General features: G+C 54.4%; 2 protein-coding genes across 2 annotated transcripts; one reads left to right on the top strand and one right to left on the bottom strand.

The window, feature by feature from the left end:
* Positions 1 to 7,182: 7,182 nt before the first annotated feature.
* Positions 7,183 to 11,720, bottom strand: LOC138812634 (mediator of RNA polymerase II transcription subunit 29). Its single transcript, XM_070000663.1, has 4 exons — positions 11,465 to 11,720; positions 10,390 to 10,448; positions 9,818 to 9,902; positions 7,183 to 7,469 (listed from the first exon to the last, which is right to left on the bottom strand). Exons 1-4 carry the CDS (start codon positions 11,675 to 11,677, stop codon positions 7,227 to 7,229), a joined length of 600 nt encoding a protein of 199 aa, XP_069856764.1. The 5' UTR covers positions 11,678 to 11,720; the 3' UTR covers positions 7,183 to 7,226.
* A 236-nt stretch (positions 11,721 to 11,956) lies between these two features.
* LOC138812627 (RNA polymerase II-associated factor 1 homolog) lies at positions 11,957 to 17,581 on the top strand. Its single transcript, XM_070000649.1, has 14 exons — positions 11,957 to 12,254; positions 12,944 to 12,973; positions 13,412 to 13,504; positions 13,764 to 13,885; positions 13,977 to 14,043; positions 14,144 to 14,245; positions 14,336 to 14,441; positions 14,519 to 14,587; positions 14,674 to 14,777; positions 14,864 to 14,980; positions 15,070 to 15,198; positions 16,455 to 16,560; positions 16,673 to 16,763; positions 16,854 to 17,581. The coding sequence occupies exons 1-14, from the start codon at positions 12,208 to 12,210 to the stop codon at positions 17,264 to 17,266; spliced, it is 1,596 nt and encodes a 531-aa protein (XP_069856750.1). The 5' UTR covers positions 11,957 to 12,207; the 3' UTR covers positions 17,267 to 17,581.
* Positions 17,582 to 18,144: the final 563 nt, after the last annotated feature.

Here is an 18,144-nt window from a genome sequence, read left to right as displayed (position 1 = left end):
AAACCTTTTTTTTTTTTTTCCCCGAGACAAGGTTTTGCTATGTAGTTCAGGCTGGCCTATCCCTCAGGGATCCTCCAGCTTCAGTTTCTTGCTGTGGCTGGGATTACAGGTATGTACCACCTGGCCAGGGAGAATTCATTTGCCTATGGGAATCTGGATGAGATGACCGGCTTTGAATGCAAAAGGGGGAAAAAAAAAAAAGAGGAAGAAGTTATTGCCACAAAACAGTGACATTGCAGCGTTTTCTGGAGGGCTTGTATTGAGGTGAGGAGATTCAGGTCAGGCTCCTGGCTGATTTGCTTAGGCCTGAGGGAGGAGAGGGGGAAATCCTGATGAGAGGCTTTTCAGGGGTGCAGGGACCTTCCGGGGGTTGGTCCCGTGAGCTGGGCGGGCCACAGGCCGCCTTGGCACGGTTGCGGCCTCCTGCTTGCCTGTGACTCACAGACCCAAAGGGGGAGGGGGCCTTCCTGGAAGCCATGACGGGGAGGCTGGGCCCGGACACCCCAGTTCCTCTCTGGTAACCAGGGCTCTTGGTCTGCTGTAAACACAGCCTTGGGGACAACAGGAGGAAAAAGGGGGAGGGTGGGAGGGGCGCAGGGAACTTGCCTTTTGCCCAGCCTCTAAATTGCCCCAGAGCCTCCGGTGGGATCCAACCAAAAAAGTGGGAGGAGCCCTCGGGGTCTTGGCGTTGGCGCTGGCTCTGGTTCCAATCATGGCTGAGCCCAGCCAGATTTGATTCCCAGGAGACCGAGAAATTCCCACCCCTGACTCAGCCGGGGCCTCCCCTCCCTCCCCTCTCTCTCCTCCCCTCTGCTGAGTCATGGAGACTAGGACAGGGAGGCTGGCGATTGGGCCTCCCTCCAAGGGGTTGTTGGGGGGTGTACCCCCCAAAAAAAAAAGACTGTGAGATCCAGGGAGCAGAATGTCAAGCTCCATTTCCTGCCACACAGGTTCAGCTCCCAGCCTCCTCCTTCAGACCCAGGGATCAAGGTCTCTCAGACCTAGGGGTCAGGACCCCCCCCCAGCCTCCGAGCCAGGGGTTCAGGCCTCAGCCTTCCTTCTCACATTTTAGGAGTCCAGGGCTCAGCCTCCTCCCTTAGACACCAGGATCTGGGCCCCAGCCTCCTCCCTCAGGCCCAAGGGTCCAGGCCCCAGCCTCTTCCCTTAGATAAGGGGTCAGGACCCCCAGCCCGGGGTGCCCAGGCCAGGAGGAAGGTCTGGCGGCCTGTCTCCCGGCCCTCCCCCTCCCACCCCCGACGGCAGCCAGCGGGGAAGCCCGCGGGCCGGGCGGCCGGGAAACCCCTCGGGAATGACGGGCGGTGGGGAAGGGGCTGGGCGGGGCGGGGCGGGCCGCAGGGCCGCGGGGCGGGCGAGGTGGGGGCTGGAGGAGAGAGAAAGGGGCGGAAACCAGAGAGGCTAAAAATACAGCGAGCACTTCCGGCCGCGCGCGCGCGCGCGCGCGAGGGGAGGGGGGGGGAGAAGGGAAGAGCAGAGTTTCCAGAAAAACAAGCGGGGACGGGAAACGCGGGGGTGTGGGAGCCCGTGCGCCCCGGGGGCGGTGTGGCGCTGCGGGTGGGGACCCGCGGCCAGGCCCGGGATTGCCTTGGCTTGCTGGTGGGGAGGTATTGCGTTACAGGGCGACAGTGGGGGGGGGCAACTCTGGGGTGGCTGGGGGTGCAAGCGGGAGGGGACCCCAGTGTGCCCCCACGTCCCCGTGTGAACAGAGCTGAGCCAAGGCCCGGGCCGGTGCCGCCAGCTTGGTGCCAGCTCCGGGCCGGTGTAATGATGACTAGAGCGGCCTTGGAGGTGGCACTCCTGGGCGGGGCACCCCCCTGCACATCTGTATGGGGGGGCACCCATGGGCGTGGCACCTCCCACATCTGTGTGTGTGTGTGTGGAGGGGGGATCTGGGGTGTCAACCGTGTCTGAACTCTGGCGAAAGGACGGGCTGTGCAAACACTACCTTCACACTGGGCATGGCAGATGCAGGTGTGGCTGCGTGTGTGCAGATCTTATGTATGTGTGTGTCCCTGCTTGTGAGCGTGTCAGAGGCCTTTGTGTGTATGTGAGAGACAGCGTTGTAGGCTGGGTGTCTAGATGTGGTTCTAGTCACACGGCTGAACTTTGGTGTCTGACGTCAGCCGCCGCTGCGCCAGGACGGGATGATGGCTGCTGGTCCGTGTTTATCTCCCACCCCACCCCCATGTCACCCTCCGTGCTCGCGTGTCTGTGGGCACAGCAGAAGTATACATAAACGCAGGCACCTGAAGACATGGCGTCTAGGCCCAGGTCTTATCTGTGTCTCCAGCCAATCAGGCCTGCGCTGGGCAGGGCTGAGTCAGCCCGGTGCTGGGTAAAGTCTGCTGCTGATGGGGGGAAGAGATAGCGGGTTAAGTGGTGGTTACAGGGCTGTTTGTGGATTCCGGATTTGCCCTGTTGGAAGGATCCCTTAAAGGGATTGGTGACTGTTCCTGGGATCTGATCTGCAAGGGGGTAGGGTGTGATTGTGGGACCCTGGGTTGGTGTTTGCCTAGCAGATGTGATGGTTGTACACGTAGCTCCCTCCTGGTGTGTGGTTGTGCACTAACTAGTAGGTTGTGGGATCTCTCCCTAGCAAAAAGTCCTCGTCAGGCACTGGTGGCTGGTGGCTATAATCCTAGCTCCTCAGGAGGCTGAGATCTGAGGATCGCTATTCAAAGCCAGCCTCAGGCAGGTAAGTCCTTGAGACTCCTATCTCCAACAAAATGTCAGAAAACCAGAAGTGGAGCTTGGCTCCAAGTGATACAGCCCTAGCCTTGAGCAAAAGAGCTCAGGGACAGCACCCAGGTCTTGAGTTCAAGCCCCACTGCAAAAAAAAAAAGTCCTCACCAAGGTCCTCCATGACAGGCTGGCCTTCCTCTCCTCCTTCATCCCTTAGTCAAGGCCCAAAGCCCAATTCTTTGTCTCAACAACTCCACAGCACATTCCTACCCCAGGGTCTTGGCACTACAGTTCTGTCTCTAGAATGTTCTTGCCCTGGATGTCCACTTGACTCACTTTCTTTACTTCAGGTTTATTCTATGACCTCATGTCTTCCTTCAATTCTTAGGGATTATTTAAAAAATATCATCCAGGCACTGGTGGCTCACACCTGTAATCCCGATAATCCTAGGTACTATAGATCTGGAAATCAAGGTGACTATGTTTTGAGACCCAGCCTTGAATTGGGGGAAGGGGGTGGTATTGAGACCTCTCATCTCCATAGAGAAAACCTGGCTGTTATCCCAGCTACTTTTTTTTTTTTTTGGTCCCGTCCAGGGGCCTGAACTCTGGGCCTGGGTGCTGTCCCTCAGCTCTTCAGCTCAAGACTAGCACTACTTCCGGCTTTTTTCTTTTTGCTTATGTGGTGCTGAGGAATTGAACCCAGGGCCTCTGGCATGCAAGGCAAGCGCTCTACCACTGAGCCACCTTCCCAGCCCCCTGTCCCAGCTACTTATGAGGCTGAAATCTGGAGAGTCCATCAGCCCAAGCAAAAAAGGTGAAGACACTGAATGTGAATAGAAAAAAGCTGTACCTGGAAGTGTATGCCTGTGATCTCAGCTGTGGATGGCAGATAGTGCATAGTAGGAGGATGACAGTCCAGACCAGCCTAAACAAAATATGAAACTATCTTAAAAACAACCAGAACAAGTGGGGGCGCTGGTGGCTCACCCCTGTAATCCTGGCTACTTAGGAGGCTGAAATCTGAGGATTGTGGTTCAAAGCCAGCCTGGGTAGCTGAGACTCTTATCTCCAATAACCACCAGAAAACTGGAAGTGGCGCTGTGGTTTAAGTGGTAGAGCGCTCCCCTAGAGCTGAAGAGCTCAGGGACAGTGCCCAGACCCAGAGTTCAAGCCACCCAAGATTTAATAAGGAGCATAAGGTTTAAAGCCAGCCTCAGCAAGCAAATCACTCTTCCAGTAAACCAGCAAAAAGCTAAAAGTGGAGGTGTGGTTCAAGTGGTAGAGTACCAGCCAGGAGGAAAAAAAGCCAGTCAAAAACTGAAGTCTGGGGCTGGGAATGTGGCTTAGTAGTAGACTGCTTGCCTACTATGCATGGAGTGGGTTTGACTCCTCAGTACCACATAAACAGAAAAAGCCAGAAATGGTGTTGTGGCTCAAGTGGTGAAGTGCTAGCCTTGAGCAAAAGCAGCTCAGGGACAGTGCTCAGGCCCTGAGTTCAAGCCCCAGGACTGGGGGAAAAAAACAAACAAACACAAAAAACTCAAAAGCTCTAATCCAATATAAAAACTCACTTTTTGAAATAGCCTCTCAATGTGCAGCCTAGACTGGCTTTGAATAATCCTCTCAGATGCTGGGATTATAGGCATATGTAATCAATGTAATCATGCTCAGGCATGAATTTCTTCTGAATCTCTTAAACTACCTTTAATTTTTTTTTTTTTTTTTTTTTGTCAGTTGTGGGGCCTGAACTCTGGGCCTGGGTGTTGTCCCTCAGCTCTTCAGCTCAAGCCTTGTACTACCACTTGAGCCACAGCACCACTTCCAGCTTTTTCTGCTTATGTGGTACTGAAGAACTGAACCCAGGGCCTCATGCATACAAGGCAAGCACTCTACCACTGAACCACCTTCCTAGCCCTAACCTTTAATCTTAAATAATTTGTTTTTTTCCTCCACAATAGCTCTCCACTTTTCTGCTGCATCTGCAAATATCCACTTGACAATTTGGCATCTCATTAGAATGTGAGCTTCAAGCTGGGTGCTGGTGGCTCACACTTGTCATCCTAGCTACTCAGGAGGCTGAGATCTTAGGATCAGATTCAAAGCCAGCCTGGATAGCACCCTCCATGAGATTCATCTCCAGTTAACCACCAAAAGCTGGAAGTGGAGCTGTGGCTCAAGTGGTAGAGCACCAGCCTTAAGCATAAGAATATGAACTCAGGCTGGGAAGGTGGTTCAGTGGTAGAGTGCTTGCCTTGCATGCATGAGGCCCTGGGTTTGATTCCTCAGCACCACATAATCAAAAAAGAAAAAAGCCGGAAGTGGCGCTGTGGCTCAAGTGGTAGAGTGCTAGCCTTGAACTGAAGAGCTGAGGGACAGTGCCCAGGCCCAGAGTTCAGGCCCCACGACCGGACCCCTCCCACCCCCACCCCCCAAAAAAAGAATATGAACTCCAGGGCTCTTCATCTCCCATGGGGGCTTGGCCTACAAAGAAACTTGGTGATGGTTGAATGAATCTAGCCTTGCAATGCCCATCTTCCACTGTGGAGGTGTGGGATGAGCATGCATCATGCCACCACCCTGGGTGGCCCTGGGTATGGCTTTAGTCTGGGCTTGGGATATTACTGCCTGCACCTGTGTCACGGTGACACGGCTCCTAGAGCCAGCTGTACCCGTCTTTCTCTAAATGTGCCCACAGACCAAAACACATCCTTGCCAGCACATTCTGTGTGCCAGCTGGATGCTGGTGGGCTCTTCTGGAGGCAGAGTCCGTGTGTTGTTTTTTTTTTTTAGTTTGTTGTTTTTGCCAATCCTGGGGCTTGTACTCATGGTCTGGGTGCTGTCCCTGAGTTTCTCTGTGCTCCAAGCTAGCACTCTACCACTTGAGCCATAGCACTACTTCTGGCTTTTTCTGAGTAGTTTATTGGAGGTAAGAGTCTCATGGCCTTTCCTGCCTGGGTTGGCTTTGAACCATGATCCTCAGATCTTAGCCTCCTGAGTAGCTAGGACGACAGGCCTGCGCCAGCCTCCTGCAGGTGAATCTGGTGAGATGCTTTTTTTTTTTTTTTTTTAGGTAAATGAGAGCTGTCAGAAATACCACTTTGTAATTGAGGATTATGTGATGCCCAGGGGACAAGGACTGGTCAGTTTGTGTCACCGGGGCTGGACCACAGTCTCATTCTTCCACATATTCATCTAGGTGATACTGTAAAGATGCTATTTGAGATGAGGCCTTCCTAATAGCCCAGGCTGGCTCTGAGCTTGCAATCCTCTCATGATGATGGCCCATAATGGATTGACTTTTCTAGGTGGGCCAAGTGGGGACTGATTTCACTGGATAGAAGGAGAACTAAAGTTTCTTTCTAAGGAAGAGACTTCATCAGATGGTGCCAGCCCCCACCCCTCACCATGGTGGGCCTTAAGCTCAAGAGGTCTGGGGCTCACTTGCAGGCAGGGTCCAGGGTAGGAGACTGCTGGGTGGTGACAAGGGGGACCAGAGCATGGAAGGTGCTGGGCAGGACAGTTACCCAACCAGGCTGAGTCACTGTGGCCTCTCACAGTCTGACAGCTGTGCCTGGGCGGGCAGCTCTGTGTAGCACTTGCCCAGGCCTGAAGGCTATGGCTGAGCTCCCTGAAGCTGGCCGGGAAGTAGGGGTGCTGGTGGGGCCCTGCTTCCCGGAGTTGGGTTCTTCCCCAGGACAGAGGATGATTCACCCTGCCAGCGCCTTTTCACTTCTCCTTTAGGGCTAAAAATACAGAGACCCAGGCATCCATCTGGGCCGGGCCTCCCCACACATTTCACAATGTGCCTCACTGGAGTTCTGCTGACGCGAGGGTATGGGCGGGGGCCCCAGCTGCTCCCCTATCAGCAGTGCAGAGGTCAGGGCCGAGAATCTCCACTTCTCCTTTCTTGGGCCAACCACCCCACAGCAGCTTAGTTACACAGGAGGAGGGGTGCTGAGGCTGAGGGTCCTGGGCTTGGTTGTGGCCCCTAAAGGGGAAGCTCCTCTCCTAGACCCAGGGAAGGAGTTGGGGGGAAGTAGATGGAAAATGGGGACTGGCAGAGAGAGGCAGAGAGACATAAGATTGTGAGGGCAGACACAAATACAGGGTAGCGGCAGAGTCAAAAAGACAGAATGATGTTGAAAGATGGAGGAACACCTAGAGAAAAGAGCAGCCATGCTCAGACAGAAAGACACAGGGACTGAGAAGGGCTGAGCCAGGACATCAAGCCCCAGCTAGATCGGGGCGGGGTGTGGGGGGGTAAGATGCGCCCCAAGAACACAACAGGTCATCAAGTTGCCTTTCAAAGTCTAGGCTAGGCCTGGGAGGGAAGCTAGAGGCCCAGGCAGAGGCGAGGTTCCGCCCTTAGTCAGCATGTGGCCTCTGCTGCCACCTGCTGGTCAGTGCTAGGTGGGAAGAAAAAAAATCAAGACACTGCAGCTTTGGCTTAGGTTTACCTCTTCATTCTCTTAACCACCGACCCACCCACCCACCCCAAGCAGCCTTACTGCTCACCCTAGACCTCAGATGGGGCCCCCAGGTCCAGGAGGGGGTGCAGGCGTTTTGCCCGTGACCTTGTTGGCACAGTCCAGCAGGGCAGTGTGAATGTCCTTGGCACAGGCGATCTGAGCTTTGATGACTGCCAGGTACTGCGGGTAAGGCAGGCTGTCCGGCTGCACAGCATCAGGCTTGGTGGCTGTGGGCACCAGCGTCGGAGAGTGCTTGGCACTGTCACAGCTCTGTGAAAGGCACTCATGTGCCAGGCGCTGTGGGCAGGCAAGCAAAGGCCCAGCATCAGCCTCACTCCAGGTACGTGTCGTGGCCCACCCCCCAACCCCAGAGACCAGCCTGGGCCTCCCTGGCTTCTGTTGTGGGGAGTTATAACCGCCATGCTAATCAGTGGCTGAGTGACGCAGGGCACCTGTTTCCTCTTTTGGAAAATAGGTTTAATAACCATCTCTGCAGCACAGCATGGGTCTCCTACATGGTTTTCAGCAATGGGAGAAGAACATTAGGGATCTGGTTCCTGTCCAAACCTAAGACTTGGTGGCATTGGCAGTGACTGCCAGATGCCACTTGTCCAAGGTTCTCTTCTTTCTCTGCTACTTTTGCAGGTACTTTTCTTTTTCTTTTTAATTTTTGGTGGTTATGGGGCTTGAACTCAGGGCTTGGGCATTGTCCCTGAGCTCATTTTGCCCAAGGCTAGCTCTCTACCAATTTGAGCCACAGCTCTACCTCTGGCTTTCTGGTGGTTAATTGGAGAGAAGAGCATCACTGACTTTCTTGTCCAGGTTGGCTTTGAATCCTTATCTTCATATCTCAGCCTCCAGAGTAGCTAGGATTAGGATTACAGGTGTGAGCCACTGGCACCTGGCATCTAGGTACTTATTAAAACTCCCAGGTTGGAGCCAGGTTGGAGCCGGGCGCTGGTGGCTCATGCCTGTAATCCTAGCTACTCAGGAGGCTGAGATCTGAGGGTCGCGGTTCAAAGCCAGCCCGGGCAGGAGAGACCATGAGACTCCTATCTCCAATAAACCACCAGAAAACCGGAAGTGGCGCTGTAGCTCAAGTGGTAGAGCGCTCGCCTTGAGCTGAAGAGCTGAGGGACAGCGCCCAGGCCCAGAGTTCAAGCCCCACGACCGACAAAAAAAAAAAAAAAAACTCCCAGGTTGGGGCTGGGAAGGTGGCTCAGTGGTAGAGTGCTTGCCTTGCATGTGTGAGGCCCTGGGTTTGATTCCTCAGCACCACATAAGCAAAAAGCAAAAAGCTGGAAGTGGCACTGTGGCTCAAGTAGTAGAGTGCTAGCCTTGAGCTGAAGAGCTGAGGGACAGCGCCCAGGCCCAGAGTTCAGGCCCCACAACCAGACCTCCCCGCCCCCCCCCCAAAATAAATAAATAAAATTCCCAGGTTCCTGTCTCTCTCCTCAATCTCTCAGAGGTAAGGTGGGGCAAGAGGGGCTGCTACATTCCAGCATCACAGGCCCCTACCTCCAGAGCCCTAGGGCTTGATTCTGCAAATTCCCTCTTGCCCCAACCAGCCCTTCAGTCCAGTACAGGCTTAAAGAAGCCCCTGCACTCCCATCTCTCTTCCTTCCCCTTACCTGAGGCTCTGCCCTGACCGTCTCTTTGGGATCCCACCTCCTTTCTCAGCCCTTCTTGTACATACGCTCCCATTTGCCAGTGAGAGGTAAAGGCTTAAGAAGCAAAGGGTTCACGCTGTGCTGTCCTTTGTTCAAAATCCTCCAGGGCTTCCCCAGGACACTTAAGGGTTATATTCAAACTTCCAACTACAGCTCAGCCAGGTTGAATCTCCTGCCATTCATGCTCCGTGGGAGTTCAAAGCACAAGCTCCCTCTGTGCCCACATGTCCCCCCTCCCCCCTGCCACAGCTTAGAATGAAGATGATGATACCACAGGAAATCAGGATACAAACTTCCCAGAGCTTGATGGTGCTGAGATTTTCCTCCAACTCCTTTCTCCAAGGCTCACCAGTCTGTCTGATTGGAACCTCTTACTCCTCCTTTGTTCTGTGTTTCCATCTGTAGTCTTTTCTGAGCCACTCTTTCTGAACCTGCAGCCCAGGGTTCTGCATCCCCCAAAAGCTGCTCTCATTCTAGTCTCAACCCCTGACTCCACCTCCTCTTGACTCCCTTTTCTTTGTGTGTGTATGTGTGCACCAGTACTGGGGCTTGAACTCAGAGACTGAGTCCTTTCCCTTGGCTTTCCTCTTTGAGACTGATATTCTACCACTTGAGCCACAGTTCTACTTCCAACTTTCTGCTGGTTCATTGAAGGGTCTCACAAACTTTCCTGCCTAGGCAGGGTTTGAACCATGATCCTCAGATCTCAGCCTCCTGAGTAGCTAATGTTACAGGTGTGAGCCACCAGCATCCAGCTTGTGCCTCTCCTTCATGGTATTCACTTCACTGAACTGCTCTTGTTTGGCCTTATATTTGTGATTCCACTGAACTCAAAGCTGTAAAAGCAACAGTTGGGCACCACTGTGTCCCCAGCATCAGGTGTGGCTCAGAGGTGACCAGTGAAGGAGTTGACTGGACACCCAGGGAAAGGAACCGGGTGGCACCATGGTCACCAGTGTCCAGAAGGCAGCTTACCAGGCAGAGTTCCAGCTGGTCACATAGTGCATAGAACTCTTCCAGAGACTTGTCAAAGCGCTGTATGGGTCCGTCGCTGCTCTCTCTATAACCAGGGAGAAAAGGGTGATCAAAAGGATGTCCAGTCTCTGGGACACCAGTATCCACCAATCAAGTGTCTGTCAGTAAATCATGCCCAGGCCATCTAGGCAGAGCTTGTCAACAGGAGGGGTGGGCATGGCGGGGAGGGGAAGGGGTTTCTAAGGGTGGGGTGAGTGAGGATAATCTAATTTAGTCTTCTCCCAAAATTTGTCATTTGTAGAGTTCTCTCTCTCTGGGCCAATTACAACATTCCACTCAGAACCCTGGGGCCTCATTCTGGAGTTACTTCCATGTACCCCACCTCCATCCCTGCAAAGCCCCCTGAACCACTGAGCCCATCCTGTGGCTTAAGGAAGCCTCTGTGCTCCCATCTGTCCTTCCCTTTCTTCATGGTTCTGCCCTGGCTGCCTCCTTGGGTTCCCACCTCTGGGTTTTAAGCCCCTATGTCATAGTGAGAGGCATACTAAATGGTGGATGGGATCTGTACTTACTGTCCATTGTCAATGTTGGTGTTCTGAATCAAGTTCTGGGCTGCAACCTTCATCAAGGTCTGTTTAAAAAAAAGACAAAAACAAATGATGGGGATAGAGAAAGAAATATTAGAAAGAGCTATGTTCTTCCCTGAGACCCACCTAACTAACAGGCCTTCTCTTCATCTGGCATCTCTCCTCCTGACAGCTGTAGAATAATGCCAGTGTTCCCACTGCTCTGATGATTCCCAACAGTATTTTCCCAGGACACCCAGGTTTCTCACCAATAACCTCCAGATATGGCCCGCATCCACCAATCACAGGCAGAGCAGAATCTCTGTACAATCTGGGGGCTGGACTAGAGCCCAATTTCTCCCTTAAAATATCCTCTCCCGCTCCCTCTCTTCCCCTCCCTCTCTCTTTTGGTCGGTCGTGGGGCTTGAACTCTGGGCCTGGGCGCTGTCCCTCAGCTCTTCAACTCAAGGGGAGCACTCTACCACTTGAGCCACAGCGCCACTTCCGGTTTTCTGAGTGGTTTACTGGAGATAAGAGTCTCTCGGACTTTCCTTCCCCAGGCTGGCTTTGAACCGCAATCCTCAGATCTCAGCCTCCTGAGTAGCTGGGATAAGTGTGAGCCACCGGCGCCCCGCTTCTCCCTTAAAATCTCTTTACCCTTCAAAGTTGCAGTCAATCAGTCCCAATCCCAGCCTCCATATCTGCGTCAATCCCCCTTTCTGAGGTTGGGCTTCAGTCTCACAAAAAATGAGCAAGTTGCCCGACGCTGGTGGTTTGCTTTCTGTAATGTCGGCTCCTCTGGAGGCTGAGATGTGAGGATTACAGTTCAAAGCCAGCCAATTAACCAGCGAAGAGCCAGAAATGGGGGTGTGACTCAAGTGGTAGCGTGCTCGCCTTGAGGGAAAAAGATCAGCGACAGCCCTCAGGCTCTGAGTTCAAGTTCGAGAACCGACACAAACAAGTCTTACCCGCTTCCCTGCCCACGATTTCTCCCTAAATAGCTCCTCGGCACAGCCCCCTTGGACTCGGACAAGCCGAACACCGCTGGCTCCTAGCAGCTCCCAATCAATCAATCAATCACCTGTAGACTCTCCTTCAGCTGCGGGATGAGCATCTTATACCGCTGCACAGGATCGAAGTCCTGCTGCTGTTGCTGCAGGAGCCCGCTCTGGGCCGGTCCCACCAGTTGCGTTGGCGGCTGCGGCTGCTGGGGCCCCGGGCCACCGGCTGAACCTGGGCCCGCCACCCCTGCACCTGAGGAAGCAGCAGAAGCTTGCTGCTGGGGAGCAGCCATGTTTGCTGTAGAGATTTCCGGAAGTACGTCAGGAGCTAGTGCGTCTCCCGCGGTTCACTCGAGTCTCGTTCCGTAGTTACCCCCGCCTTCCAGACAGTTTAGCCAATCAGAAGAGCGACGCTGCTCCGCCTTCATTAATATCCAATAGGATGCCAAGACTGGAAAAAATCTGATCACCAATTACAAGGGGTTTTCCTTGGTAGCTCCGCCCTCTATCCAACAGCTAGCCAATTAGCGGGAGGCTTTAATCCGGACTCTATTTCCCGAAGGATTCGCGGCCTGAGGAGATCCGTCTCGGCCCTCAGAGTCTCGGCGGCGGTTGGTGACGCCAGAGCTGTGAGTCCGTGTGTCCGAGGCGCCGCCTGCGGGTTTACCGGGACGTAAACTCTTCTCTTCTGCATACTCTTCCCAGCCTTCCCCGCGGAGAGCGGCGCCCACGGGAGCCTCGGCTCAGGCCCGGAGGCCACCTTAGCCGGCACGCCCCTCGGCGTCCGCCCTCGGCGCAGCCAGGCCGCTGTCGCCGCGTCGCCATGGCGCCCACCATCCAGACGCAGGCCCAGCGGGAGGACGGCCACAGGTAGGCGCCACTCCACTCGACTTTACAGTTTCCTTCTGGGCTTCTGCAAGGCCGGTGGTGGTGGAGCATGGGTATGACGTCACTGCAGGTCTGCCCGTGACGTCAGGGAGCCCCCCCCCCGGACTCGTGGGGGAGCCCGCCTGTGCCCCTATACCTCCCCGCTGTCGAGTTGGGAGACTCCCCCGAAGGGGATTGCTTACTTCGATCCCGCCAATGGGAGCATTTTCCAGAAAACGACTCTTAATACTGTGGGGGTTTCATTAAAGCACTGGGGCGACTTCCCACCCCGCTAAAAGGGGACGGATTGCGTGGCTTCACTCGTTAAAGCACTCAGAGTTGGGACACTTAGCTCCGTCCATTAAAGCACCCTCACCAAAGGCACTAACGCTTGTCACTTGGTGCCTTTTAGAAGCTTGGTCCTGTCTTTTTTTTTTTTTTTTGCTTGAACTCTGGGCCTGGGCGCTGCCCTTGAGCCTCTGTGTGTTCAAAGCTAGCGCTCTACCACTTGGAGCCACAGTGCCACTTCCAGCTTTTTCTGAGTAGTTTACTGGAGATAAAGAGTCTCACTGACTTTCCTGCCTGGCCTGGCTTCCAATCGTGATCCTCAGATCTCACCCTCCTGAGTTGCTAGGAATGACAGGTGTGTCACTGGCTTCTGGCTCTCACTGTCTCTCTTTTTCCCCCACCAGGCCCAATTCCCACCGCACTCTGCCTGAGAGGTGAGTCTCCAAGGTGCTTCCTAGGAGTACGATACGATGGGGTATGAGGGTGGCAGCAGAGGTGGGCACAGAAGCCTTTTTCCCTCCCTTCTATGAGAAGCCTAAGCTGGCTTCAAACTCATGATGCTCCCTTAACTTCCTCAGTGCTGGAATTACAGGCATGCACTACTACACCTGGCAGAGAGGGTTGGTGGGGTCTAGCAGTTTTTTTTTTTTTTGCCGGTTGTGGGGCCTGAACTCTGGGCCTGGGCGCTGTCCCTCAGCTCTTCAGCTCAAGGCTACCACTCTACCACTTGAGCTACAGCGCCACTTCTGGCTTTTTCTGCTTACGTGGTGCTGAGGAATCGCACCCAGGGCCTCATGCATGCAAGGCAAGCACTCTACCACTGAGCCACCTTCCCAGCCCCGGGGTCTAGTTTGGAGCCACTGTTTTCCTAGGTCTGGAGTGGTCTGCCGAGTCAAGTACTGCAATAGCCTTCCTGACATCCCTTTTGACCCCAAGTTCATCACCTACCCCTTCGACCAGAACAGGTGAGAGTAAGGTCAAGGATGGGGAAACTCCTAAAGAAGTGCTTTAAAGGTAAGGACTGCTTGTCTCTTTGAGGGCTTTCTTCTTGGGCTAATGATGAATGGAGCAAGCAGCCTCCAAGTCCCTTCCCACTGGGAGCCAGCCTTAAGACTCCCAACACTGGGAATACTTACTGCCACAGAAGCTTAGCTTCTGGGAAGCAGGGGCATGAAAGGTGGTACTGAAATCTGGAAACCCCAAGGACCATGTTTGCCCACTCAGGTTTGTCCAGTACAAGGCAACTTCCTTGGAGAAACAGCACAAACATGACCTCCTGACTGAGCCAGACCTGGGGGTCACCATCGACCTCATCAACCCCGACACCTACCGCATCGACCCCAATGGTGTGTGGGGTGAGGGAAGGGGGTTCTGCTTTAGGCCAGCAGTGGCTAGGTCTGGGCCTCCCTCATGGTCCTCCTGTCCCTTGCGATCTAGTGCTCCTGGATCCAGCAGATGAGAAGCTTCTGGAGGAAGAGATCCAGGCTCCTACCAGCTCAAAGAGGTGAAGGGAGAAACAGTGGGTACTGGGTGTGGCTGGGATGGGCTCTACAGTTAAGGGGGCATCCTGCACCGGGGTCCTGAGGTGCCTGCGTTCCCATCAGATCCCAGCAGCATGCCAAGGTGGTGCCATGGATGCGTAAGACAGAATACATCTCCACTGAGTTCAATCGCTATGGCATCTCCAATGAGAAGCCTGAGGTCAAGTAAGCTGCAGACAGGGAGGGGAGGGAGGGAAGGAGGGGTGAGTTTAAGGGGTATCCAGAGACTTCCTAGTGCCTTCTCTTCACTCCTAGGATTGGGGTTTCCGTGAAGCAACAGTTCACAGAGGAAGAAATATATAAAGACAGGGATAGCCAGATCACAGCCATTGAGAAGACTTTTGAGGATGCCCAGAAATCGGTAACTTGAGGAACCAGGATGGGGAGGCAGACGGAGGTGTGGAGGGAGCTTTTCCTCACTGCTTTTGCTCCCAGCAGATCTCCCAGCATTACAGCAAGCCCCGAGTGACACCAGTGGAGGTCATGCCTGTCTTCCCCGACTTTAAGGTCAGTCAGGCCCAGGGCAGGAGGCAGAGTGATGACCTCCCCTGCCTGCCAGTTCCAGACTAACCCCAGTGCCTTCACCCCACCAGATGTGGATCAACCCCTGCGCTCAGGTCATCTTTGATTCCGATCCGGCCCCCAAGGACACGAGTGGTGCTGCCGCATTGGAGATGATGTCTCAGGCTATGATCAGGTCACTGATCCTGTCACCTCCCCAGGCCTGCACCTTTTTCCCCCTCTGCCCACACCCCCTTGACCACTGTGCTCCTTCTCCACCAGAGGCATGATGGACGAGGAAGGGAACCAGTTTGTGGCCTATTTCCTGCCTGTGGAAGAGACACTGAAGAAGCGAAAGCGGGACCAGGAGGAGGAGATGGACTATGCTCCAGATGATGTGTGCGTGGGGTGGGAATAGGTGGTAAGGACTGAGAAGTGTCCTGTTTTCCTCCTTGGGGACCCCTGAGCCAACTGCGCCTCATCCACAGGTATGACTACAAGATAGCACGCGAGTACAATTGGAATGTGAAGAACAAGGCCAGCAAGGGCTACGAGGAGAACTACTTCTTCATCTTCCGGGAGGGCGATGGGGTATATTACAACGAACTGGAGACCAGGTACTCTCCTCCGCTGTCTGCTCAGCCTGCCCCAGGTTTCTCAGGACCCAGGGCTGGTGGGTAGTCTGGCCAGGGCAGGGAAGAACCACCCTGGGTGTCACCTCTTCCTCAGCAGTTGCCATGTCTGTTGTGTGTGTTAATCCTGGGGCTTGAACTTAGGGCCTGGGTGCTATCCCTTAGCTTTATTTGCTCAAGGCTGGTACTCTTCCACTTAAGCCACAGCTCCATTTCTGGGTTTTTGGTGCTTCACTGGAGAAAAGTCTCACACTTTTCTGCCCATGCTGGCTTTGAACTGTGATCCTCATATCTCAGCCTCTTGAGTAGCTAGGATGACAGGTATGAGCTAGCTACTGGTATCTAGCTGCTGTATCTGTGAGAGCAGCTGGTGTGCATTTCATGAGCATGGGCTGGGCCTGGCTAAATGGGAGGCCAGGATGAAAATCTTCAGGTAACGTAGAAACCTTTAATACTTTTGTGTGGGCGCATACCTGCTTTCCCTCGTACTAATACAGGACTTGATGTGAAAAGCAAACAGCCAAATTAGAAGGCAACATATAAAATTAGATGTGTTTTAGGGCAAAACACTGGATACCCAACTTTAAAAATGTGACCCACACTCCTCTGAGGGCTGAAAGTTATCTGCTGTATTGGTGCCCTTGGTGTAAAAGCTGGCAAGTGTGACTTGAACTTGTTTAGAGATCAAAAGCTAGGCACTGGTGAGTTACACCTGGCATCCTAGCTACTCAGGAGGCTGAGATCTGAGAGTCAAAGCCAGCCTGGGCAGGAAAGTCCATGAGACTCCTATCTCCAGTGAACCACCAGAAAACTAGAAGTTGAAGTGCTAGAATGCTAGCCTTGAACACAAAAGCTCAGGGACAGTTGAAGCCCCCAGACCAAATAAACATTGCAGATTCTATTCCAACAAAGTGGGTTCTGGGGGCCCACACCCATATGGTACCAAACTCCCATCTTCAGTCCATGGCCATGTTCTATTGAGGGTAAAAAGGTCCACTGGGGCCATAAATTCCTATTACTCAAAAGCTAGACATCCACATGTGACAGCTCCTGGTCTTTATGTGGTGGCTTCACAAATCAACATATATGAATGAATGTGGATCGCTTATGTGTGTACACCATATATGCAGTCCTCTGTGTCTCATCCAGAGTGAGCACTGCTGAGCCCCACATCAGAACCCACCTCTCTGGCAGTGTCTAAGTGTACCCCTCACCCTCTTCCTGCAATTTGCCTACTGCAGAGTCCGACTCAGTAAACGCCGCGCCAAGGCTGGTGTCCAGTCGGGTACAAATGCTCTGCTTGTGGTCAAACACCGGGATATGAATGAGAAGGAATTAGAAGCCCAGGTAAGAGCATCACTGCCTCTTCCACCCCCCCCCCCCCCAGGAAGGGTAGTTGTGTGGTGAGGGGACAGTGGCCTGACCAGCACACTGTCCCCCTACCCTATCCTGTTTTCAGGAGGCACGGAAGGCTCAGCTGGAAAACCACGAACCGGAAGAGGAAGAGGAGGAGGAGATGGAGGCTGAGGAGAAAGAAGCTGGGGGCTCAGGTAGAGGAGGAGCTCGTGTAGAGCAGTCCAAGCCTTGGAAAGCGAGGGAGGGTGTGGTGCTGGGTCTCACCTCTCCCTGCTCCCTTACAGATGAGGAGCAGGAGAAGGGCAGCAGCAGTGAGAAGGAGGGCAGCGAGGACGAGCGCTCGGGCAGTGAGAGTGACCGGGAGGAGGGTGACAGGGATGAAGCAAGCGACAAGAGTGGCAGCGGTGAGGAGGAGAGCAGCGAGGATGAAGCCCGGGCTGCCCGGGACAAAGAGGAGATCTTCGGCAGTGACGCGGATTCAGAGGATGATGCTGACTCCGATGAGGAGGACAGGCCTGTCCGCGGTGGCAGTGACAATGACTCTGACAGTGGCAGTGATGGCGGTGGGCAGAGGAGCCGCAGTCCTAGCCGCAGTCGCAGCGCCAGCCCCTTCCCCAGTGGCAGCGAGCACTCGGCCCAGGAGGGCAGTGAAGCCCCAGCTTCTGATTCCAGTGAGGCTGAGAGCGACAGTGACTGAGCCCCAGGGCCTTCTTAGGGCAAGAAGGCACTTTTCTAGTGGTGTTGGGGAGCCCTTCACCCTGCTCGGCCCCAACCCATTTGCTGTTAATAAAGGCTACTTCTCCACTTGCCAGGGCCCTCTGGTGCCAACTCCCCCCCCCCCCAGCCCCCCGCAAGCCTGACGTGTTCAAGGACCCCAGCTTGAGTCACGGAAGCAAGGCCACTGGGTTCCCCATGAAATGGCACATAACAAAGGTCAGAATCCTTTTGTTTCAATTTTTTTTTTCTCCAAAATAAGCCCAGACCATTAAACAATTGAAACTCCAACAAATAAGTCTTCTCCAACAGCGAGAAAAACTGTAGTTACTCAAAGCTGATTCTGCCAGTGGGACTGGGGACAGTGTGGGGGGGGGGTGAGACCATGGAGGGCCTGGGGGGTGGGGGGGGAGACGGCAGGAGGGAAGGGTCCTGCCCATCAGAGTGGGGCCGCCTGCGTCCTGCACTCTGCTGTCAGGCGTTGGGGGAGGGGGGCAGCTCTCACCTCCCTCCGAGGGGGAGGGGATCCCTCACCAACTCCCAGTGCCAGGCAGTGAAGTCACCCTCAGAGGGGGGACTGGCTAGGGGAAGGTGAGGGTCCCAGGGGAGGGACACCCAGCTGACTCCAAACCAGAGGCCTACTGCCCCCATCCCTGGCTAGAGGGAGGGGCTGGAGAAGCCAGGTGAGGGGAATGGGCCAAGGCACAGCAACCTGGAGGGCCGGGGCGGGAACTTGCATAGGTTGATGAGTGTGCAAGAGGTACATAAATACACCTGACACCCCGCCCAGCCCGGCACTGGGAGAGGAGGTGGGGAACAGAGGTGGGTCCCCAGGGCCACCCTAGCCCCCTGGCTTCTTCC

Source organism: Dipodomys merriami, unplaced genomic scaffold, assembly GCF_024711535.1.
Source record: "Dipodomys merriami isolate MVZ:Mamm:240054 unplaced genomic scaffold, mDipMer1.0.p SCAF_106, whole genome shotgun sequence".
NCBI classification, from domain to species: Eukaryota; Metazoa; Chordata; class Mammalia; order Rodentia; family Heteromyidae; genus Dipodomys; species Dipodomys merriami.
Note: the sequence above shows the minus strand (reverse complement) of the source record. Positions and strands in the feature narration are given on the sequence as shown.